The sequence below is a fragment of the Pholis gunnellus genome, assembly GCF_910591455.1.
Source record: "Pholis gunnellus genome assembly, chromosome: 9".
Lineage (NCBI taxonomy): Eukaryota > Metazoa > Chordata > Actinopteri > Perciformes > Pholidae > Pholis > Pholis gunnellus.
The window spans coordinates 7,779,731-7,805,150 of NC_136535.1; the positions used below are offsets into that span (position 1 = coordinate 7,779,731).

At 43.9% G+C, this 25,420-nt stretch overlaps 1 protein-coding gene across 2 annotated transcripts in view; it reads left to right on the forward strand.

Moving 5' to 3' along the window:
• Positions 1–25,420, forward strand: part of arhgap42b (Rho GTPase activating protein 42b) — a 55,249-nt gene that overhangs the window by 19,217 nt on the left and 10,612 nt on the right. For both annotated transcript variants that reach the window (XM_079165678.1, XM_079165679.1), the window contains exons 4-10: positions 13,386–13,457; positions 20,462–20,563; positions 20,805–20,915; positions 22,223–22,327; positions 23,164–23,293; positions 23,666–23,766; positions 24,336–24,445. In XM_079165678.1, coding sequence (XP_079021804.1) covers positions 13,386–13,457; positions 20,462–20,563; positions 20,805–20,915; positions 22,223–22,327; positions 23,164–23,293; positions 23,666–23,766; positions 24,336–24,445 — 731 coding nt within the window. The remainder of the gene's footprint in view (positions 1–13,385; positions 13,458–20,461; positions 20,564–20,804; positions 20,916–22,222; positions 22,328–23,163; positions 23,294–23,665; positions 23,767–24,335; positions 24,446–25,420) is intronic.

Below are 25,420 nucleotides of genomic sequence, written 5' to 3' on the forward strand. Positions count from 1 at the left end.
TGCTTGACTGTGCGTTGCAGAGGCTTTATAGCAGATGCTGCTAAAATACAGGCTCGTCCTATTGATGTTAATACAAAGACTCAAACTAAATGTGAGCGTGGCCCTCCTGACATTCAGAGTGCAGCTAAATTTGCCCTTTTGAAGATGTGGGTCACCTCCATGCAGGCCAAGTAGCCTTATGGAATATCGTGTCATCCTAATCAATTTGACAAGCGTAAAGTCACCGTTCAGCAATTCATATTTTATTTCTCTTCTCAAACCTCTGGTCCTCGAAAATGATTTAATTGCTGTAGATGAAGCAAAGAGCGTGACACCCCTGTCGGTCTGAACTAGCAATATTTTGGCTATATTTTCTCAAGCAAGGAGAAAAAAAAAACTCAAACTAGGCTCCGGCATATGGTGGTAACGCTGTCTCTCTGGTGCTGCGGTGGCCGTTCGACGACTGTCGAGGACGATCAGGGCAGATCTGTGTTTAAAAAAAAGCTTATCTTTTGTCTCAAGGGTGACTGCATACAGTGGATATGTTGGGGGTCAGGAATCTACACGGCACAAAGAGGGGAAAACAACTGCTTTATGTGTTTAAGGCATTTGCATTGTGCGAAAACAAAGAAAAAACGACAAATGCAAAGAAAACCATTTAATTGCAAAGAAACAAATCGAGATGACAAGCAAAGACGGACACAGAAATGAAATGAGGAGAACGCACGATTGCAAAGCGATGGCAATAACTTGCAGTGATGACGAGTCACAGAGGCTATCGGATGCAGTGCTTCATTCAGCTGTGGTACATTTAATAAGTAGAAATCTATTCATAGCACACACACTCCCTCCACCCCCAACCCCCACGTACTGCATCTCCTCTCTACTTGCTTGAAAGGCATCCTCTTTGCATCATCTCCTTTCTCTTCACCCTCGCACGCAGTCTTCTGTCTCATCAGATCACAAGGAATACGCGAGAAACGCCGCTCTGATCCCTGCACTTTGAGCTCCCGGTTGATCGTCATGTTGGCGATGAAGCTTGTTCTCCACTTGCACATGTTTGAAATCTCCTGGGACACTAGTGTCAGCAATGTAACTAAAGTCATATGTAAACGGCTTCTTTGATGTAGTTTTCCAGAAGATGATACCGAGGTGGAGCGCACTTTGAAGTGAAAGCAACCTTTATTTTTATTTTTTTTTCCTATACTGCTCCTGCATATGAACTTTAGGCTGCACCTCACTTGGTGGTGTAAAACTGTGGTTGACATTGCTTTATAAGATACTGTAGATGCTGATACTCGTTTTCACAGAAACAGGCCGTGTATGCCAAGCTCAGTGATTATTAGGCAGGTTGCCAGGGACGTGCCTTCCATCAAGCGTACTTGTATGTCTCCATTTCATTCACAGCGTTCACTGCAGTGCCACCTTGGCATGAATTGAGCTCCATCGTAAATAATTAAAAAGCTCTTTTATTTAGTCCAGGCCAAAATAAATATCAATTCAGCATTAAAAACTGCATTAATTGTCCTTATTGGACACCAGAAACTGCAGCTCTGCATGCTAATGTAGTTTGATTCCAAGGCTTGCTATTATTCTTTTGGAATTTCTCACCCCACGTATGAGCTGAACTTCAAATGGGAATAAACTTTTTAAAATACATCAACATCTAGGTATGCAGTAATATATTGTAAATATCGGTGTTCATATGCCTCCAGATTGAATCCAGATGTCGAGCATTCACTTAAAGGGGAACATTGCCTAAATGAAGCATTCAATTATGTTATTTCTATGCCCGAAGAAAGTTTAACCAACATTTGTGAAGAGTGGGAGGCTGAATGTTTGTTTTCTTTTGAACCCAAATGAGATTTATTCTACTGTGGTGCTCTCTATGTCATTTAAAACACCTCTCCCAATTCACTGTCTATGGAGCAGTTCATCACACTTTATACTCAAGGACATCAAAGACTTGAGTTTGAGCACATGGATTTTGTATTTGGGAGAGAGTTGTTCATGTGGACTTATATGTTTGAACTGTCTCAGACCGTAGGAGTAACATGTATGAATTTGAATTCATAATCTATAGCGTACCATGGTCCTATTGAGTTTTACAAGCTGTTAGATTACAAATACATCCGCTGAGCTTTGCAAAGTCTCGGCAGCGACCTTCCTAACTACAGTCTACACCCTGTCGTTTCCACACATCCTAGAACTGTGATAAACGGCTTGGATAAATCACGCTTCCTGTGTGAGATCCAGACGTGTCAGGTACTCCTGAATATAAAGTCGTAAGCTGAAGTGACCCCAGTTGCTGTGACCAGCAGCAAGAGAGAGAGAGAGAGGCAGGGGGGAGTTTGTAAATGCCCACATAAAAAGTAAATAATGTCAGATTTGTCTTTTAATCATACCCATTTGTAGAATGAATGCAAAGGGAACGCAGTAGTTATCATAAAGTAGCCATAAAGCCATTGTGAGCGTATTATATTCTGCTCCCCGGTCGTTAAATCACTGTTCCACGAACCAAAAGCCTCTTTTTAAAGTGTAAAGGCCAGGATAATGGTCCATGTTATGCCACCAAATATACAACTGATATATTGTTCCACAGCTGTTCAATAATTCATCGTTTTACGACAAAAGAGGTGTCGGTGGCAACAAACTAATTGTTTCGAGCCCATGAGGAACAAGAGAATACAGCGAGATAGGTTTCACCAACATGTCCGCGCGCTGTTCATCACATTCATAAACAAATGCAGTGAAGCTCCGCGAACGCCACAGCAGAGAATGGAGGAGTTACAATGGAACCTTTGTGGAGACACTTGTGTCGACGTGTAGTTTGAGGATGTATAGTATTTCTACAGTGAAATTCAGATCTTGAAGTGCTTTGTGTGCTGGTTTCCGACAGCTGTATCAGTGCAGCATGTTGTGGTGTCTCCGAACAGCACACTGTGTGTGGGTGTGTGTCTCACATTGAGCTGTACGACGGTGCAAAAGCAGGGATGACGGCGTGCTTACTACAATGTGCAGACGTGTGATTGTCAGGTAGAAAACGCACGTATGCGGCTGTCTGTCAGTGGCTCAAATATTGTTCAGTGTCAAGCTATGAAAGACGAAAATCGTATTTGTCAGGGGGCGCTTTGCACCGAGCACCTTTTCATTTCCATGATAAACTGTCTCACCGTCACATGAGAGAGCACACAGAGGAAATTCCTGAAATGTTTCCCTGATCGGTGCCGTCATAGTGTGCGCATCTGGTCGGGCGAGGCAGGCAGGGGAAAGTACGGATGACCAGAAGGTTTCGTTTGGTTTTTTTTATGTCATTTGAAAGCAGTCGGTCTGCTGAAAGTGAATTAGCTCAAACCGACACATGTTCACCAAAATCTGTCTCATTAAGGGAGGGATGCTATCCGCAAATCGTGAAATATTGTGAATTATACTAGATGAGGCTCGACTTTCTGCTCTACTTAAACTGCAATGGCTGCCAGATGGTGCTTCTATTTGTAAGGTTTGTAGCTGCTAAAGAGATGGCGGCGGATAGCGCAGTTGTATCCACACATTGGTGAAAATGATACTTGTCACCGTCACGCTGAATGGGTCTAAACTCACAGCAGCTGATCCTGAGAGAGAGAGAGAGAGAGAGAGAGAGAGAGAGAGAGAGAGAGAGAGAGAGAGAGAGAGAGAGAGAGAGAGAGAGAATAAAAAAACAGATTCCCGGCCCCATCACGCTAACTCCATTTCCACCATTTCACATCTGCACTGCATCTACGCACTGCAAATAGAAGGACACGGACTGATAAGAGTCACTGATACGCAGACGGAGAGGAGACCTGTGTGCCTCCTGTCCTCAGTGGAATGTTAACCAGCACACTGTGTATCAGGTGCCTCTGCTGCATCGGGATGGACTCTCACCAATGGCCCAATTTCTGTTGGCCTTGTCAAGCATGAAGCCCTTTATTGTCTGTTGGTTTGGCGGGTGGCCAGGCCTGAAATCTTTTTTTTTTTTTTGTTGCTCGGGCACTTTGTGATTGGCTCACCAGCTACCCCGAGTGTGTTATTCCACAGGAAGACTTTTCTACAACAACAACAAAAAAAAAAAAGAGGGAAGATTTCTCCTATAATTCCCTTGCTGATAAGCCTTTCAGCAGCATAAAAAAAAAAAGAGAGTGAAAGTGGTTCAAGTTCTGCATGGCTTGAGAAGGTTCAGCACTGCTGAGCTTGGATGGCATTTAGGAGTGGAAGGGCAGTGCCCTGATGTTGTGGCTTTTGGACGCTCGCATCCCCCTGAGAGGAAGCCTTTCATGGCTGCGCTGGAAAACAGATAGTGTTTTCCTGTTGTTGTTGTTTTTTTTGGAAGGTAAAAAATAACCCAGGTGTTGTGTTTTTTACATGTCAACTCATAGAATACAAATACTGTCATGTAAATCTGACTTGTGAGCAGTCACATTAAAATGTATTATTTTAATAAACGGTCATGTGCTTTAAGATAAAGCTGTTTAAATGACATAAAAACTTGAATCAATGTTCAATTTGAATTAAAAGTACATTTTAAAAAATAGCATGTATAGTGTCAGATTCTGTATTTTTGGCTTTTTATTATGCCCTCTGCTGCTCTTGTAATGCGATCTGTATTTGGGTGATGAGTGTTCCCATAGGTTGAGAGCACTGATCGTTACATGTTCACAAATTATTCCTGAAAGTGAACTGTTGGATGAAATGCTCAAATCCAGTCATGTATGGCAGAGAAGTGAAGACGTAGTTTTGTGTTCACTGCACCCTCAGCTCATTGAGAGTCTAATTTCTCACAAGGAAATTAGATCAAAAGCGTGACAAACTCTCTGTTTTGTAGAGCTATCACTCACATCTTGAAACAATATTTAACAAGCTGTAGCATCTTCATTTCCCTCTCAGTAATCTGTGCGAGGTGCATCTTGTAATTCTGTTCTCCATTTCCTCCTCTTCTATGAGATAAACAACAACAACAAACCCTCACAGTCCCTTAAGTGCTGGTTTGCTGCGCGGCGTTGCATTCATTTCCCGTGTTGAGAGTTTTCCTTTTGGTTTACATTTTCTTCGACGGCCTTTAAACACGTTCAATTATACATCATCATTTGTCTCTGCCACGCAACTGAAACCAAATGGTGTAAAGTGCTGCCGTTTTTTCTTCTCAGGATTTAACAGTACACTAACCCCGCTCTGTGGGTAACCTGTGCGCCGGGCTGTGAACTGTGCGGAATGTCCTGTTGACCCTGAAACAACAGTGTGGAAGAAAGGCAGCCATTGTTCTCGGCAACATCCTTGGTGACTTGTTTAATCAAAGTCAGAGAAGTATTTGGAGCTGTCTGTATCAGGCCTTTGTGCGATCCACCGCGCTGCTTAAATAAACCTCACTTCACCACGATAGCACTGTGTTTATCATTATTCGCCCTGAGCATATATACGTAGATAGATACACATACCTATACTGACAGTCGAAACATAAAGTTGAACACAAATCTGCTTCTTTCTTCAACACGTACAGACGCAGTATACTGTATTCAAACTATGATTACAGAGAGAAGAATTGCTGGCTGTCATGCAAGATTCAGTCCTACAATAAGTGACTAAATGTAACCTTTATGCTGTTTTGCATGTAATGCGATTCAAGAAACTACATTTAGGGTTTGTTATGGCAATTTAGGTTCCCTGTTTCTTTTTATTAGCAGCTTAGTGAAGGGTAGAGAAAACCTGTTCCCCTATTTATCTCAGTCTAAGTCACGTACAATTCTCACCTTCATTTCAATCAAGATGGAATCTGCAGAAAATGATCAGCCCGTCGGGCAAAGAACAAAACGTCTTACAGATATTGGCCAACAGCAAAACGAGCCGCATTGACTGCGTTCCAGGTTGTAGATCATCAGGTCACTGTTTCTGAAGCAGTGATTCCTTCTCCTCTCGCCGCTCTCCACGCCTTCATGCTTTCTGCTCGTTTCGTGTCACTTCAAGTCGAGCAAGGTCGCAGATTTCCCCCGGTGGAAAGCGCGTTCTCTTCTGATGGGAACAGTCAAGTCTGGAGCGTGTGGAGGAGCAAAGAAGGCGTTTAGACAAGTCACTAAAAGAGCTGTTTGCTGAAATGATGTATCCCCCCCCCCGCTGCTCATCTCTGCTAAGGAGAGACTGGATCCAACAATGCCATGGCGACCCTCTCTTTTCACCGGGCATACATCAATTAATACATGACATATGGTGCTTGAATATCTATGTAACTTCAGATGACAAATTGTCCCTCTCACTCAGGGTTCTCTGTAAACTGCCAGCTTTACTCACTTCCTGACAGCTAACTCCATTATTTTAGGGTCCAATTGAATTTTTTATGACGACAGTTGGGTCGCAGTTGTAAAATATTTAGTTTCGGTGCACCGGGACTGCAGCGTGGGAACAACTGTACTTTTCTGCAAACATAATCTTTGGCCCACTCACACACCTGACTGACGGCGAAGCTTCCCTTTTTGACACACAGTTATCACGAGTGAATAATAGCACTATTTTTAAGCTTCTGTCTCTTTCCCCCCGCCGAGGTCCTGTGATGCGTTTCAAGCTGTTTCTTCTCCGAATAACAACCGCCTCACTGTTAGACGACAAGGATACAAACTGCTTTTTGGCAATGTGTAACATACATATACAGAGGATTAAAAACAGTTGCCCTTGAGCAAGGCACCACTAGACTTACACTGCTCCCCGGCTGCTCTATAGTAGCTTCCCAATATAACAACAGCTGAATTTCACTGCGTACATGCATGACAATACTGTTGTTGTTTTTTAAGTTGATTTTATACGTGTTGTAAAAGTGTTGCAAAAGCGGCACTTGGTTCTCTTAGCACGGCCCTTCATTTGGAGAAAGCCGATAAGCACGCACACACAAGCAGCCTCCGAACTCTGGAATCAAAAAAGCATTAGGACACATCACAGGCAAACAAACTGTACTCAAAGCAAACAACAGAAAATCCTCACGGGAGCCAGCAACCAGCTACTGTCTCCCTTTCAGCGGCTGCCTCGTATCCTTGCTTAGCAGCTGACTCTGTGATGAAATGTGTGGAGCAAATGTGTCACATCCACTCTCGCTCTGCGCCTCCGTCTGCAGGTCTGTTTTTATTTCATAGTTCATAAAAAGTAAGGGGAGGCTGACTTTTCTTTTTTCCAGCTTTGCCGCAGGTGCCAGTGCTGCACCAGATAAAGATTTAGCTCTGCAATGAGATTGTTAGCCACACACACACACACACACACACCATCACACACACCATCACACACACACACACACACACACCATCACACACACACACACACACACACACACACACACACACACACACACACACACACACACACACACCATCACACACACACACACCACTCCAAAACAATCTGCAGACAGAAGTGACTGAGCTAGCATAAAGGTCACAGCGTCAGCATGAAATGGGACGTCGAGATGACGAGGGCAGTGGTGTTTATAATGCATTCAACACATTAATCATGTTATGGGGTCTTTGCTCACACCTCCTTTAATGAGTTCGGCTAATTCCTTTTGGTCGCCGCCGCTGTCATTGGGATTATTGGTGCGAGTGATGCCGGTCCTTTTATTTGACGCCGCTGGCTATCATTAGCTGGAATACGACTCACAAAGAAGTGCAGATGTCCGGCACTCCGACTCAGTCTTTCGCACAGAAGGAAAACACAGCCGCAGTCCTCTGAAGCTCTACCGGCAGCGCTCATTAACATTCCTCGGCTACGCTGTGCTCTCAGTGCTGGATCTCACACCTAATAAAGCGACATTGTACATTCAAATCTGCTGCGTTTCAATGTCAAAGTCTTCAGTCGATCGTTCACACGCGACAGCTAAGCGGAGGTCAGGACCTCGCATGGGAATGTAATCCCTTCCAAGAGGGAAGACTTTCAGTGTGCTTAATTAAATACGTCTTTATCACCTGGAGACGTCTTCATCGTGCCTCAATATTCTTGATTAATCAAAAGCAGATGGACAGAATTACATGACCGGTGTTTCCCACTGTTCCATGTTCAATAGCTTGTTAACAACATCAGATTTAGGGCACGGTCAAACTTCGGTGAATACTTGCATTCACTTCCATTCTTTGGCAAAAACCCCCAATCCTCCCATTCATTTGAATATGGGTAGAGCGTTTAGGCTGCGACGGTGGGGATCGCAGGGGATGCCTCGGAAAATAGACGCAGCTGTGAAAAGTTGAAACAGAATTTTGGAAAAATGCACACTGTGGTGACCGATCACGTAACCTGCGATCAGACCAGCAGACGACCATGAGAAGAAGACTCACACTCAGTGTGACGTGATGTTCCAAGTGCAGTCACTCAATTTGTCCTTGTGTGCCAGTTTGAAACCCACTGTGTGGATTGGCCTCGCATCCCATTTTGACAGTAAATGTGTGTCGATGCTGACAGACTCGTAGGACCCTGCGTACTAGCAGCATTGCGTCACACAAATGAATCTAAAAGCGTCCTGTGCTAATCGCCCCAATGCCTGATTTAGCATGAATGCAACCTGTGCGAGTGAAAGGTAAGCGAATAAAACATTAGCTGGCAAAGCAAATTGGCATCTTGGCATCGCGTGGAGTTAAACTTAGGTGAACTTTTGACGGGCAAATTCGCTGCCTCGACAAACGGCAGATGTGTGTGAGGTTGACTCCACCTGAACGCTGCCCACATTCAGAACAAATATCCCCTTTGTAGAGGCTAAATATTGGTGTTTGGTAACCTCTTGACTCCTCATCACGTCATTTACTCACTCTACTTGTCAAAACCAACAGACGCCAACACAAAACGACTTGATGATATGGCTGTTTCTGTTATTTAATAATAATAATGAATCATCGGATATATTCAATCATATAGCGTTGGTTCATGTTAATCACAATTGGCTGATACTGAATTGTCATAGTTGGCAGATTTTAAGTGTAAAACACAGACTTGCCTTTTTCCAGAACTCTCTACTCTGCCTGGATTCACATTTGCTCGGATATTGTATGCGAGAGTGAAATGGCCAAACAGTAAAAAAAAAAAAAAAAAAAGTTATTTTTCATTTGAATGCAGCAGCATGTTGACCAAGCAAGCTTTTATGACGCCTCTTCAACCAGCAAAAAATAGCAGGACTGTGTGTGTGTGTGTGTGTGTGTGTGTGTGTGTGTGTGTGTGTGTGTGTGCATATAGAAAGAGATTCAGTTGATTTGCAGTAAGGCAGCAGGGCTTTAGATGCATTAAGCTGACTTTTCATTGTGTGGACATTGTCAAAACAGAACGGGCAAAAAGCCTATAAAAGTTATTTACTACCCAGTTATAGACTTACATACTGTACCCAGTGAGGCGGAGCCGTTCACAGTTAAACGCTATGATGATTAAAACCTATAGGCGTATAAGAACGGGATTGCACAAACGCATCCCCCGGAATGAATCTTGACACGTACAACCTAGTGTGTGCACTCAGAGGCCATTTCCAATAGATCTGAAACACAATATGATTGTATACAGTGTCCACATTTCCAGAACACACACCATGATTCTGTCCTTGCAGCGCTTTGTGAGCCCCTGAAGTGATAAACTGATCACCTGGGCGACGGTTATCTGTAGGCTCCTCTGCGAGGCAGATGTGAAGAGACGCTGTATGTACCGAATGTGTTGGAAAAGCTGTGAAAAAAACAGGTTCAACACACACATCGGTGCATTTCTCACGGATAGACGGAGGCAGAGACGACGAGTTGTTTTTCCAGACGGTTTGGAGTAGATATTCACATTCAAACTAATCCTAAAGATATCAAAAGGGAAATCTCGATTAGCACACGTTTCACGATTAAATTTGACTTGGCCTCGGTGTCACCCTGATCTGTCTCCGCAAGTTAACCTCGGAGCGACACTTGATATTTGGACGGGCAAGAGCAAGGAGCAAGGGGAATATAGCACATTGACATTCCTTCCCCATATCTTGGATTGAAATTGCTGAGCACTATTGCATCCTTTCAAGCAGCACACTGTGCTCGCTCATATGGATTAAATCCTGTTTAGAGATGCGGTTGCTGAGGGCGTTCGGCACAATGCCGGTTTGAAATGATCCATTGAGTCTTGAATAAGTTGGTCTCTTTGAATATACGAATCTGAATGGGCTTATTGGAAATTAAGTGATCTGAAATCTTGAGCCTCTTGAATCTTGTCATGCTGATTGCTGATGTCTTTTGTCTGCGTTTGGATGTGATGTGCCCCGACCAGCACTGTGCTGTTAATCCATTTGAAATGAACAATTTAAAGTTAAAGTGTAAGTTTAAGCCTGATCGTGGTCCTGAAACATCCAAATGTTGCGCATGCAGATTTCAGGTACCGGTAACATTCTGAAATAATTGAACTAACTTGCTTTCATTCAATTCTAAATATTAGATCATAATCCCTGAGGCTTTCAGTGTTGTGTGTATTTAATCAGCCTGTCAATTGAACTGAAAATGAGAAAAAGTACGGCGTGGTATTGGAAATCTACATTTAAAGCACGGTAACGCTGCAGGCTCAATTAGACTGAAAGCATGGGACACAAGACGGAGGGAATTACATTATCACTGTGCAGAGTAGTATGATTCTGGCTGTTGACACAGTAGATAGCAAGATGACTTCGATACGACTATATGGGAGGATTATACCCGCTAGATTTGATGACCGTCAAATGCCCTCCACGCTCCTAATGGAGCGTCACTTGTAACCACATTGCCTTGGTTTATTGTCTTTTTTTAACCCCATCTTGCGACAGCCAATAATACAGGTTGTATTGTGTTGGAGGTGAAGTCATTTCTGCAATATTGCATTCACATTTTTAACAAGAAGCAAAGGTAAGCAAAGGTTAAAGTTGATGTTCCTTTCATTGGGACACTTGGTGGCGTCCCAATTTAAACACAACCCCGAATAATTTCATATTTCATATATTTCATCAAATATATTTTTCTTCATAGTTCTTTTGAAATTCTTTCCTCTTTTGTGCTTCATCTTGCATGTGACCTCATCTTAAGTTATAATCAGTGTGAGCAGAGAGCGTCATCCTTTAAGTCATCGAAGACGCACTCTGCAGATTTTGTTCTAATTAACACTTTCTACGGTAACTAATTGTTAATTAGTTAATTAATTCATCCCGGTGGGGAGATCAGCCGTGCGTTTGTGTATCTGCCCGTCCGTCCACGGCTGATCTCGCATACTACTGGACCCATCAGCCAGATATTTTTGTGTGATCATTTATGACTGTACTCACAGACCTCTTGTGGTTGTGGTGATTCACTATTTTGTATTGATTGTTTGATATCGTCTTTGACTGCTGACTCCCCACTCCTCTTAACCGCAAGTGATCCCCATGTGCTTCAGTAGCAAAATGCATTTCTGGCTAAAAACGAGCCTTACCCGGTCTGTTGCCGGACACTTTTTGGCCTTTGTCGTCGCTCATCCATAGAAAGGTTTTGTCTCATTTTGAACCAGAGCATCTGCAGATCAATTCCATAACCGATATGGTATGATCTACCAAAGTTAGGCACGATACAAGAGCCCAGTTTTTGTTATATTCGCCACCATCTTGACTGTACGGGAGCCGGGAGGGACAATTGAGATTCAACTCTTCTTTGTTTGCGAGGGGAACACTCTGCTGAGTGCGCTTTTCTTGTTAATTATTAGTCCAATGACTATTCTGTAGTTGTCAAAAGTTGCGAAGACTAAAAATATTAAGTGACCAACAGACAATAAAACCATGAATACAATACAGTGATATGAAACAAAATGTTTTTGGTGTTTCTACTTGATGGACGACAGTTATCACAATTAAATGAATCAATGAATCATTTCAGCAGGATTTGACTTTACTCACCTAACACTTTAGTTTTTTGTTCATTTGTTTTTAAATGTATGTCTGATCAAAATGACCAAAATGGAACAAAAACCAGTTTGCTTGTGAACTACTTTTTGCTCAATTCTTGGCCTTCTCTCAATGTCCACATGATCATTATGCAACATTGCACCCTTCAGTGATGGCGCAGAACGATGATTCATGATGTGTGAAATCTCAGTTTACTGCTCCCTATAGAGTAAATGTAGTGTACAGCACTAGAGCGAAAATATTTGCAATTGTAAACAGTGTAACCACCATAATCGGAATGTGTGAAACGTCTATATTTGAAGGACCACAAAATACCACGGTGTAATTAAAGTACAATTATCACACCAAAGCTAGGAGTTTACACTACAAGAAGCTCACGACATCCCACAACACTGCATGTGAGATGGAGATGGAGACATGGCGGGCTTCAGAGAGATCGTAGCTTCCTTTTGAAGCCACTCGTTCTGGTTGGGTGATGGAGCTGACGGGGTTATTTTGGGACAAAGAAAATGCGCCGTGATTAATGGCTCAAAACAAAAACTCTATCCCGAGACGGTGTGTGTGTTCAGAGGACTGTAGCCGGGAAAGCTGACAGTCCGTCTGAGCCGACACCTCTAAATTAGTGCTGGTATCATAGATGTATTATGGAGCTCAGCCCTTTTTAGTTTATCACATGCACTCAGCACACAGAATAACACCTTAAATCAACCAAAGAGCCGTTGTCGCTTGTGACGGTGCCTCCCGTAGAGCAGCCCCAGCCGGTCTGATGTCATCTGATCTCAGTGGCTGAAAGCCCATCTTCGGGGGAAATTCAGAAGCACCTTTAATGGCACCTTTTCCCGAAACCCTCACTCTCAAAGGATTGGGCGCAGACTGTAATTGGCGCGATATATCTCCCATAATCTGTTTCTGTCTGGAATGAGAAGGTGGAGGCTCCAGGAGAGACCTTTATTTTTTTTTTTTCACTCCAGTCAAGAAGGGAGAGGTCGCCAACATGTGAGGACGTACTTCAAACATTTAAATGCATTGCAGGCTGCAGTTGCAGAGCTCCCTCATCTGCTGTGCCGTGTCATAATTCAGCGAGGTCTGACGACGCCGGTGCTTCACAGCTCACATAAAGGGGCTCCATTTTCTTCTGTCGCACAGAACCATTGTTGAGTACTCTATCTCTTATCTCTGCCGTGCTCATTCTGGGCACCTCACAGCAGCACGTTGTTCATTGTCAATGTGATTGCTCTATCCTCCACTTGTGTTTGGACTCAATGCATCTGTATTTGACATCGGGCTGGATAATTCTCGGGGCTATAATTTCCTGTGTGCCATACACCTTCTGGCACATTGGTGAAGCAAGACCATTGTAATAAAATTGAATGACTACTAGATTAAAAAAAAAAGAAAATTGTGATATCTGTCAGGTCCACAAGTGGTTTTGAATTGTTCGGAAGGTTACAATTAGTCAGATCACATCACTGTCTGACATTTGTCTGACATTTTTTTTTCTTCTTATTTCTCATTTCAGATTCAGAACGCTGATGATGTGTTGATTACTCCCCTGGAAAAATTTCGGAAGGAGCAAATCGGCGCTGCGAAGGTAAGAGACCGCCGACGCGGCACGCGCAATTAGCTGCTGAATTGCGGCGGAGAATTCACGATAGCTCTGACCCCCCCCCCACCCCCCACAGTATGTATATCGTTAATTGAAAGTCAAATATGACGCTGCCAGAAGAAGTGTCATAATTGGAGTGATGGGGGGTATGAACAAAGACGTCTGTTTGTGAGTTCTATATTAAAAGACTTGTGAGTGTAAGTGTGCAGTCTGCTGTTTTCCCTTCAAAGATCCTTCTGCCTGATTAACACGTTATTTTATGCGTTTCTAATCTAAACTGTAAATCTGAACTGTAACTATACAGTATCTAATTCATTGCATTCACCGTTTTTTGTAATCAGATTACTGTACTCCTGCTCCACGCATTCTTCTAACCTCTTGCCATAGTGGATTGATATCAGCAGGGGGTTCGGCACAGGCCTGCTTGAAGGCGTCCTGGTTCCACAGTGGCTTTGTTGTCGGACTGCAAAGAACAGTGTGGGCTTTTTTGCTACAAGCCACGCTTTCATTCCCCTTCCAACGCAAAGGCATAAAATGAAAGTGCAAGCAGCTTGTTTGTGGTCCTCTCCCTTGATGAGATCACACATGGCCGCGTTGGTAGAACTCGAGCCCTTACACAGATCTCCCACTGAGTTCCTGAGTCCGCTGCTAACTCCTCGCTGGACTCTGTGAATCATTTGCACCTCTTTGCACAGAGCCCACACCCTGTGAGGGACATTCCAGCCTCAAAGTCTCACTCTTCATCCGTCTTGATTTATTTAACAGGACCTGACAGCCACCGGTCTGCAAAAGTAGTCATTTTTACTGCACTTCTCGGTGCTGAGGTGTGAACATCAATCACTCTCCTTTTTTTTTTTCTTTTTTTTTTACTGCCCCAGACTAAATAACCATTGTCGCTTCATGTCTCAACCATCACATGTATCTACCGTAATGAAACGGCACATTCTGCTGCTGCCATCTCTTTCTCTCACTCCACCATCTCAGTGTTATTGCGCCGACTCTCTATGTTTATAAAATGGTTTCTTAAAAGCCACAGCCCTCGTCACTCCCACTACCTCTTTATTTCCTCCGACCACTTCCTCCTAATGGCTCTCTCCTCCTACGGCCCATCCCCCCACCCCCCCATCCCATCCCCCCCCCCCAGCTGAACATTAGCCCAAACCAGAGTGAGATAAAAGGCAGACATCACGAGTGGCAGAGCAACTTTCCACTGTTCCGAGAATCTGGAGAGATCCGCAGGCTGTCTGACCCTTCCAGTTACTGCGCTTCACGTCTGAGAACGTCAGACGGACGAACGGGGGAGCTCTTGCCTTATTTGGGTATGCAGAGCGAGTAATCCCACTGAGGGAACGTACCAGTGTATCGGCTTCCGAGGAACAAGCACAACACTTCCAGGGCCGTAACACACCAGCAGATTGACTGCAGCACTGCAGGACATATTAGGCACAGTCTGCTTCACACAAGGCTCAAGCTAAATGTTTTTGGAATACAACCACTCAAACTTTGCACAGCGTTTAGCAAATTCACAGCAAGGAGGCTTTGGGAAATGAAACAATTGTCACCATCACCACCACGTGTGTGTGCTGGCTGCCAAACCGCCACGACAGAAACCGCAACGTTTGTGACACTTCTTTTTTTTTTTCAGATGTATTTTCAGTTTCAGATGCATTTGTTGTGGGCTGATAGTTGTTAACTTCCCAGGCGAAGAGCGGTGCTTTCAGACCTGAAACAAGGAATGGAAATCTGACCTGGTTTCAGTGTACATCTTTTGTTCGCCGTCACTGCGTCAACACAGCCGGCTCTTTGGTTCATCCACTAAATTGCTAACCCGTAACCCGAACTGATCTCCTACAATTTGGACCTCAACCTTTGGCCTAAACTCTCACACAGTAGTGCTGATTGTTTTTCCACGGATGGAGGACTAAAGTTGATCCACACATTTTGTTTGTGTGTGTGTGTGTTTATCTGTTTTTTTAAGGCCATTTTTTTTAAGGCCCTAAAATAAAAAATAAAAAGACCCCATTGACCCTTTCTCAAGAAAATACCAGGGCTTCTAACTGGTGGGTGGCATTCCTGCTCCCCTTCAAGGGTCTTCAGCAGTAGGGGGGCACCATAGGGGTCCCTCTCTGGCTGATTGTGATGAGTGCAAACAGACCCAGATAGGAGTCAGATGGCCACGATAATTTGAGCTGTCTTCGTCCTACAAAGGCTGCACAGACATGAGATGATTCTTGCAGAGTTATGGTCTCCAGAGGCAGAGATGACTTTTGCATTCATGCTGTAAAAAAAAAAAATCCCCAAATATGCACGCGGACGGAGTTAAGGGGGTCGCGTTTAAGTTGTATGGAGATATGCTCGCCGGCTGTGGGCGACACTAAAACTTTTCAATCATAGAAATATATTTATATTACTTTGTATATCCTTGGGATGTTGTGGTAGGTCAGTAGTTAAGTACCGATTTCAATCAGGTGACTCAAAGCCTTGTCTTCTATCTGTCTCTTGAATTGTGTTGCAAGAAAACTACACTGGAAAACAAGTCTGGGCGATCTTAAAATGCATTTTCGGTGGAATTGATTTGTTAATGTATCACAGCGTTATCTCAGTCGTACTTAAAAAAAACAGACGACGGAACATTGAATTGATGTCGTGTTGATGTGCCGAATCATGTTGCTTAACACATTTTGTCAGACTGTCGGTTAGTATATTACAGATTACGCAAAGAAATGTACACGCAAGACAGGAAAACAGCATTAGCGTTGAAAACTCCTAATAACGGTGAGGGGGGGGGTGACAGCACAGCGGATGACTCAAGCGTTACGCTGCGGAAACAACAAAACGCATGAATAAACATATTTCTTTCCATTATTCTCATGTCTGCCCCATCATTTCCCACCGTGCCTTACTCAACACAGCAGAAGCGCCATTAATCTAGTGGTGTCACAATCCAATTACTTTTTTTTCTCCTGATCGCTAGAATTCCACGAAGGCAGTCGCGGTAGACTGTGAAAGGTCGGTCTTTACCTGTTTGAAGGCAGCAGCCATCCGCTGCAACTATGTCAGCTTCTCGCCTTCTTCAAAGGCAGTATGTACTGAATGAGTTAGTATGCAAACGGCAACATCATACAGCGCTGATTCAAAGTAAAGGGCCTGGACGTATATAAGACTGGAGGGTTTTATCATCTTCGGTTTGAAATAATGACATCGTTTCACATAATCTTCAGAACAGATGATTGGTTCTTAAAGACAGCTAATCTCATTGTTGTGTTATTCTCCTGTTGATGGCAGTTTTCATGGGTTCCTGTTTTTACATGCGTTTGTTTTTGACGGACAGTTTTAATATAATATTTTTTTATCTATACGATACAGTCTCTGCTGCGCACTGCAACTGAACAATGACACCGTGGAATCATTTTGACGGATGAGCTAACATAGTCTTATTAAACACACTGTCGTATTTTCTCTCAGTGTGATCACAGTTCTCTGGTGTGAGAATGAACACAGGAATGAGCGCTAACGTTTCACGGAATTGCCTTTTTTTGCGTCTTTCCTGTCAATCTTTTTGTCAGTCAATTGTAGCGAGAATGAGACACGCAGTCCGCTAATGTAGTCTTTATTCTTCAAAGCAGCAACTGTTGGTATAGACACTGAAATGAAAGGCATAACGGAACAAAACAAACTCTGATCTGGACATTATTATAAACATCTGGATCTGTTGGAAGATGGCCTCAATGCTGCCATTAGATGACTTCCTGTCACCCTGAACATCACTGACCTTTGATGAAGATATCGTCTTTTTTCCCTCTGTGCAGCTTTGCTCCGACCTTCAGAGATCTTTCTTCCTTCTCGGATCAAATACAAAGGAAAACATCTTTGTTCACCAGCAAAGTGTGCATAGTTTACGTAGCTGTTGTGCTTTTATTTGAACTACTTTAGGCTGCGTACATCATGTGTCAGAGAGAGCAGAGGGACTGATAAATATTCATTTTTCAGACCCAAGCTTTGCAGTTTGCCTCACACGCTCGCACTAAATACGAATATTTCTAGACGTCGGGGGGGGGATTTGCTTTTCAACTCCTCAGAAGCAGATGTATGTAATTATTCCGTGTTAATTGGCCAACTTCTTGCCGTCTTCGATGCCTCCTCGGGAAGTGGGATCTCAGGTGAGGAGGGAGACACTTTCTTGGCTTTGCAGCAAAGTAGCTGAACTCGGGCCGCAGCCTCGTGTTCTCCCCGCCTCCCCCGCGGCAGCGAGACCAGCTCATGTGTGGCGGAGCATCAAAATAACCCCGGCCATTGCTATTTAATCGCCGTTCTGGACCCCGGCTTCAATTAGCCTTCTCTAACGAGCTCGTACCGACAGGTTTGCAGAGTTCTCCCTTTCATGTCACTGCTCGGAGGATCCATGTGGGGGAAATGCGTTGCGTGTAATGTCTCGCTAGCCATTGATGTTTGACGGAAGTGAGGAAGTGTATTGTGGTAGTGTATGGTATCTGGGGCTTTTTTTCCTCTATATATACACACACACAGACACACAGACACGTTTCGACCTCCCTTGCTGCTTACATCTGTTGCCATGGTGACGAGAGGCTCAGAAATGATGGCCCTGAGGCTCGTTAGGGCCGGTGTCAAAACCGGCGACGCACGACCAGAGCCCCAAATATTCCTCCTGCCGTCTTCATGCCTGTTCTCAGCGTCCTTTTCTTCAGCATGCCGAGGAACACCTGATGACCGTAAGGGAAGCCGCCTGCAGTTTCTCTCCACCTGCTGCTCCCGGAGACCCGTTATATTTGCAATTAGCAAGATCACCGACACTACAGCTGGCATCAAAGCGCCCCTAAACGGCGACACGAGATGTGCCAGTTTGAAATTCCACCACCGAGGAATCCGCTTCAGAATATTCTTCTTCCTGCATCTGATTTATTCATGAGGGCGAACAAAGCAATCAGACGAGGAAATCTCCCAAGTGCCGGGTTCATGTGTGTTTTGCACAGTGTGTTGGGAAGTGCTGCGGATTCATCCATTGCCAGCCAGCTGATTGCTCCGGGTGGGGGGGGGCTGGCATTAGTTTGTGTCAGAAACTCCCTGGGTATATACAGTGTATCTATTTTTATATGTACATATATACTGTATATCCACATCCATGTCCTCTGCAACCACGTTTTGGTCTTCAAAGCCTTTGTCTGCACTCCTTCTCGAGGAGAGTCTGTGCAATTGTAAATGTGCTCATATTCCACTCTGATTGCAAAAAAACATAGGAGAGGAGAGGTGAGGGGTGTGTGTGTGGGGGTGGGGGGGGGGGGGGGGGGGGGCTCGGTGTTCACCACATGGAAAAACCAACAAAGCACCTGGTGCTCTGCAAGGGTATCATTAGGGTAGCGCTAGTTTACTCACGTCCTGCCTGCATCAAAACAAAGGACACTATGGGTGACTTAATCAGGCTGGCTCTGCCTCACCGATTCACTGCAGCTCTGACTCACTCCCCACTCTCTGTAAGTGTGAAAGAGTTAGTCCAGACGTACAGAGGAGGCTTTTTTCTTTTGTTTAGTTTTTTTTTTTTGCGAGGAGTTTTTTGGCACGCTCACGCTGGTCAGCAGCGCTGGGAGATTCCTGCTGTGACTGCGGGGCTCAGCTAAACCTAAAGCTCTTAATTTAATGTGATCCCCAGTGTGTGTGTGTGTGTGTGTGTGTGTGTGTGTGTGTGTGTGTATAGTGTTGGTATTTTCCCCAGGGCTTCAGTTGCATGCGTGCTCACAAAATAATGTCACGTCAAACAGCAGTCACTATCTTTTTGTTTTGTTCTCTAATAAAAAACACTCGATCCTTAAGGGAAATTTATTTCCTGTCAGTGTGATAACCTATTTAATCATATGTGTGTTTTACCAGCCACCACTTTATTTTCACCTTTTTTTTTTTCCTGAATAGTGTTCAATTGATTTTTTTTTTCTTCTTTTTTCCTCCCCACACCTGAAAAGATCATTCCTGGGCCAGACGTGACAAGAAAGATGGAAATAAGATGCTACTACATGAAATTATCTATTGATTTTCCTGCTGGGCTTGTAATGGTTATGTAGGAGGGTTACAGTGTCTCGTGGTGAATTCCTCCGGTGTGTTTAACTGCTGTGGGGGGGTTGCTGAGGCAGAACCGTCTTCTAGGTCATATCAGTAGCTAGAAGATTAGACTTGCTAAATTTCAGGGCCATGGGAATGAAAACAAACAAGCAGGATCTGGTTACATTGGCCGTTTCCTCGCACTTCCGCTCTCTCATGCTGTCCCTCCACTAGCACCTTTATGGCTGTTTGCACAGCGAGATGGGCATTAAGTGGGCAAAGGTCAGACATGCAGATGAGACACTCGAGTGCCCACACACATACCAATCGTCTCTGCTTGGGCAGAGTTTGATTAAAACCTGCCAAGTGTATTTTTATTTTATTTTTTGTGTGTTCTCTTCGTCCATATGCATTTATAGATTGGCATCAGGCATGAAAAGCCCATTTCCTTCCCCCAGAGCCTCCAGGGACAGCCTGTCTGAATCCTGGGTCTCGTGACTGTGGAGCTTGACTTGTCTTTGCAGGTGGAGCAAAACAAGGAAGGAGCCCGCAAACCGCATCCAGCCAATCCTGACTGTGACACTGCCAGAGACATTGTGCTATTGATGACATAGACTTATGTCTTTTTCTGTGAACTTATGTCCCCAGCTTGGCCACTGCCAGAGTATTGACGTTTATTGCCCTGTTGATAATGAATAGTCCTTATTGACCGTGCCGACATTGTCTACTCGTCATTACACAGTCGTATGCCCTTTTTATGACCCGTGATAATCTATTGTCAGGAATTTTAAGTGACATGTGGCGAATGGCGTGTGAAAACGTTCCTCCACCCCCACCTAGTGGCAGTTCAGACACGCACACCCACGGCAGGTTCGAAGGACTGCATGACACTTTAATGTTGATGTTTATGCCGTTCCATGTGTGCTGTGGACCATGTTTAGGAGGGGAAGAAGAAATTCGATAAGGAGACGGAGAAATACTACTCCACGCTTGAGAGACACCTCAACTTATCGTCCAAAAAGAAGGAGGCATATCTGCAGGAGGTAAAAACCCAAACAAATGTTCCTGATCTCCAGACACGTCGTTGAAGAATGTGTTTTTTTTATGGATGAGTGTCTCCCAAATAAAAGAATAAAGCCATTGTTTGGGCACTGTTCTGTCGCACTTCCCCCAGCACACAAAGTCTCCGGGTGGGGATTGACTCCCTGTCCACACAGTGCTCTCTCGTTTTGACCCGCCTCTTTGTTGTGGCACTAACCCCCCAGTTTGTTTGCTCTTTCTCAGGCTGACACGCAGATCGATAAGGAGAGGCAACTCTTCTACGACGCGTCCCTCGAGTATGTTTTCAAAATACAAGAAGTGCAAGAAAAGAAGAAATTTGAGTTTGTTGAGCCGGTAAGAAAAGTATAATCTTTGCATATTTCTGTGCTCAGTTAGTGCTGAATGCATATTGGAGATGCACTAATTGCTTTGCCTCTTTTTAAAAAAAAACTAAATGTAGTTAAAAGATTAGTGATGGAAGTGGCGTTTTAACTGTCTGGCACAGTGATACATATCTCAGGTAGATATACAGTATACACTTGTACATTCCACACATTTGTCGTCTTCATTACAAATTCTCTGTAATAAAGTCGAATCCATCCGGGGAAGGTAGTGGGTAAAATTAGATCAAGTGGTTATTGTCAAGCAAAACAAGACAGAGTGCAAGTGCAACTCAAAGCCTCCAGATATGTGGAGTCAATTCTAACATCTTTAGCAGAGAAGTTACCAGGAAACATTAAGTTCTCTCGGTGTTAAATGGCTGGGAAAAAAAAGAAAAAACATTGGTATTTGTTTGAACCCGCTGGCAGCTCACCCAGAACCCAGGCCAGAAATGTAAATCTCCAGGCCCCAGGTAGTGGTGGGGAAAAAATGACAAGGCTCAACCTTGCCAGTGATGAATCTGGGCGCTGATAAGATGGTTCATCCTTGAACATATAGCCAGTCCCACACCTCATCCTAGAAAATAAAAATCAGTGGTTGTGTCTGAGGAGTTGTGTGAGAGCATCTCCGTGTTTGTGGGATCCTCCACGCTAGAGATGGGAACAGCCCCCCCCCCCCCAATGGTCAAGACTGTTTGTGCGTTTTACAGTAAATAAGATCAATATCTGTCAGACATAAAGAACTACAATTTTCTAAAAACTTTCCTGTTCTCTTTTTTGTTTAGGCATCTTATGTACAGTATCCAATCCATCGAGATGAAAATATTAAGTTTTCGTCAGATCTGCAAATGAATTTTTCTTCAAAGTACAATAAGTTCCATAAGAAAGTAATTGCTTTTCAACTGACAATGCAACATGTACATAATAATAAGAGTTTTACTTCAAAAGTGGATCTGCACAGTGTGACATTTACTCTGACAAATTGATTGAAAGCACAGAATTAAAGCAAATTGTGCACGTTTTAGGCGACAGTATTATAATCAAATTGTGTAATTAAATCCAGAGTTTAAAAATAACAATCAGTACCGACTGAACTTCCCATGTTTTACAGAGGCTGAGTGATAATTGTGTGATTATAGTGGTGATAATCATTTTGGGTGTTCAGAATGGAACATTTGCTGTCGCATTGTACCTTTTTTTGGAATGTGCTCTCTGGTGGGAATTAGTAATCAAGCTCTATATTAACTCTCTAAATCACCTCTGCACACCGTTCCTCTCCAGCTCCTGGCCTTTCTTCAGGGCTTGTTCACGTTCTACCACGAAGGATACGAGCTGGCTCACGAATTTGAGCCGTACAAACAGCAGCTCCAGTTCAACCTACAGAACGTAAGTCTCGACACCTCGGGGGTTGTACACAAAGGCAAGCAGCCACGTAATCCCATTCTGCAGCTTATCATACCCCGATATAACAAGCAAGACTTTTCACAAATGGATAGAAGCGCGATTAAATGAGATTCTGCGCTTGCACTGAGGATCAATATTTTCAGAGTCTTGTATGGCAGGCAGTTACTGCAGGCCATTTAATGGTACTGTGTCAAAAAAAAAAGAAGAAGAAGAAGAAGAAAAACAAAGAGGTAGAACTGGGTGTAAAACTACAGCTGCTGCCGTGCCCTCTCCTTTCCATCACCATGACCTCACCGCTCACAGCCTGAGGGCTCAAATTTCTCTCTTGACCCGAAATTGTCAGCGCCGTTGCCCTGACAATTTCCACTCCCGTGACCCTCTCTCCATGTCCTCAGATGCAGAGGGCTCTAATAGGAGCTGGACAAGGTGAGGCTGTCTCAGCATCTCTCTAGTAAGGGGATATGAGACAGCCTCACACTGACCTTTTTAAATCCAAAAAAAAAAAAAAAAGAGTCGTTAATTTGGGTGACCTCAAGTGTATTCCTCCAATATAAACACGGTGTGTTTGAATTAGATGCTACATCTTGTAGTTCCAAACAGTTTGCCATTGCGTCCTTTCCCCCAGGTGTCCTCACGCCGCAGCACAAATGTGAAGCATTTATCAGCGGCTGACGTGTTTTTGCTTTGTTGAGTTTCAGTCTGCGCCTTGATGCAGGCAAAGTGAGGGCACTTGAGATGAGAAACTGCAGGAAAAAAAAAAAAAATGAAGTCGCACAAGACTTCCTCTGCTAATGCAATTACAATCCAATCCTGCGCAGACCCGAAACAACTTTGTGAGCACTAAGCAGGAAGTGGAGAAGCTGATGAAGAGGATAAGGTCTGCAGATCAGGACTATAAACCCCCGGGCCAGTGGACGATGGAGGGCTTCCTGTACGTCCAGGAGAAACGTGAGTTCTTTCTAGCCGGGTTTCCAGCCAGTCAGCGCCCCCCCCCCCCCCCCCCCCCCTCAGACCTCACTTATAAGTGCATGGTTTTACATCCATCACCATAAACATGTCTGAGCTTTCCCAGGCCTCTGCAGAGGAGATCCTCTCACACAGAGCTCATAATTCATCCTGTTTACCGATTCACTTTGATGTGCTATCAAACACGAGGTGGGTGGGTGTGGGGGGGGGGGGGATTTTTATCAGCAGCGATAAACACAATTTGATTCATCACACTTTAATTGCAAATTGATTTTCAGAAGTCTGCCCAGAAGCCTGTGTTTGAGAGAAAAATATTTAGTCTCAAGCCCTTGTGTCTTGGTGTCTCTGTCCTAGGTCCCCTGGGATGCACTTGGACGCGTCACTACTGCACATACGAGAAAGGCAGCAAGACCTTCAGCATGAGCAACACTGAAAGTAAATCGGCCGCGAAGCAGGTAGTTTAGTTTTAATTTTAGTTCAGTTCAGTTGCACAAACAAATCACTGAGCAAGAACTATCTGTGTGGGCGATGCAAAGAACTCCCTCGGGGCTTATATGGATGTGTCACCCCAGAGGGGGGGGGGGAAGACTGGGACTTGGGAACAGAAAACAAAAGACTTGTTAGCTCAAGGTGGACAAAAATGGTTCAAAGATAACAAAATACACAAATAACAAGAAAGGGGACTTAAGGAATGAAAATAGCCTCGTTACAGAGAGAGAGTGCAGGTGTCTTGTTTTGTACACGATCAACTGAACAGATTTGCTTCATTTATAAGCATGTGTACTTAAATATGAGTGAAAACCTCCAGAGACTTCATATAGATCAAATAATCAAGTTATAATTATGTCATAGTGTATTAGATCCACCAAGAGTCTGCATTTACCAAGAGGATGGTTGTATTACTGTTTTTAGACGTGCATTATGGGAAGAATTGAGGATGAAGGCTCCACGGGTGCATTCAAATCTGTTTGTTGTTTTCATTCCAATGTCTCTTCATTGATGGACGGTGCGTTTGTCTCTTTAGAACGGTCTTGTCCTCAACCAGCCGGAGTTGTTCAAGCTCAAGTCCTGCATTCGGAGGAAAACGGACTCCATCGACAAGCGTTTCTGCTTTGATATCGAAGTGGTGGAGAGGTCTGTGATTGTTTTGGATCAAACACGTGTTTCCCAAAAATGTCTTGCCACTTACATGGACTGAAAACATATTAATTACCACCGCCTCTAGCATGTCGACATGTGTTTTCCACCACTGGTTAGATCAGGGTGTTGGAGAAAACGTAACAAATCAGCATGCTGGTGGTATAAATAATCACAGTTACCATGGCAACGCTTTAGTAGGTATACATTCTGACGTTAGAGGGTAACTTTGGTATGTTTCAACCTGGACCCTATTTTTCCATGTTTTTGTGTCCAACTTGATTAATAGGGACAACAATTTCTGATATCGGTCCAGTATTGAGGGCGAGAGCGCTGTAGATGGCACCGTCATTCACGTCCATTACCCCCCCCCCCCCCTCCTCCCAAACACACACACACACACACACACACACAGACGTGCAGACAGACTCGCTTTGTGCAAACCTCTCGCACTCATTATTCATATTTGTGAATAAATGATTTGCAGTTTGAATAATGCCGGGTATTAGTACGCTTTTAATAATAATTGTCACAAGACAATTATGTGTCACTTGCAATTGTCACTAAAATGTCCGTCCCCGTCCCGTCCCCGTCCCCCCGCCAAAATGTATGTAAATGTAAATGTCAATCTTGTAATTAGGGGTTAACGTTACATGGACGCTGCGCAATCGCCCTCTCAGTTTGATTGATTGGCAGCTGCCGGTTTGTTCCCATTAGTCACTTGGACACCAAACTTGGGAAAATATGGTTGAAAAATACCAATGTGTGCATATAATTCTCTATCAAAGCAAAAGTCACCCCATGGAAACAGAACTAACCAATTTGAAGATCGAGGAAGTGCACGTGGGAATTTCTTGTTCTCATGCATTTTGTCTCCTATTGAACCCAATTGATATACAGGCAATTAACCTAGAATATCATGGGAGTACTCGGCATTGCAAGAGCCGTTCAGGTTTGATTAACATCTTCAAA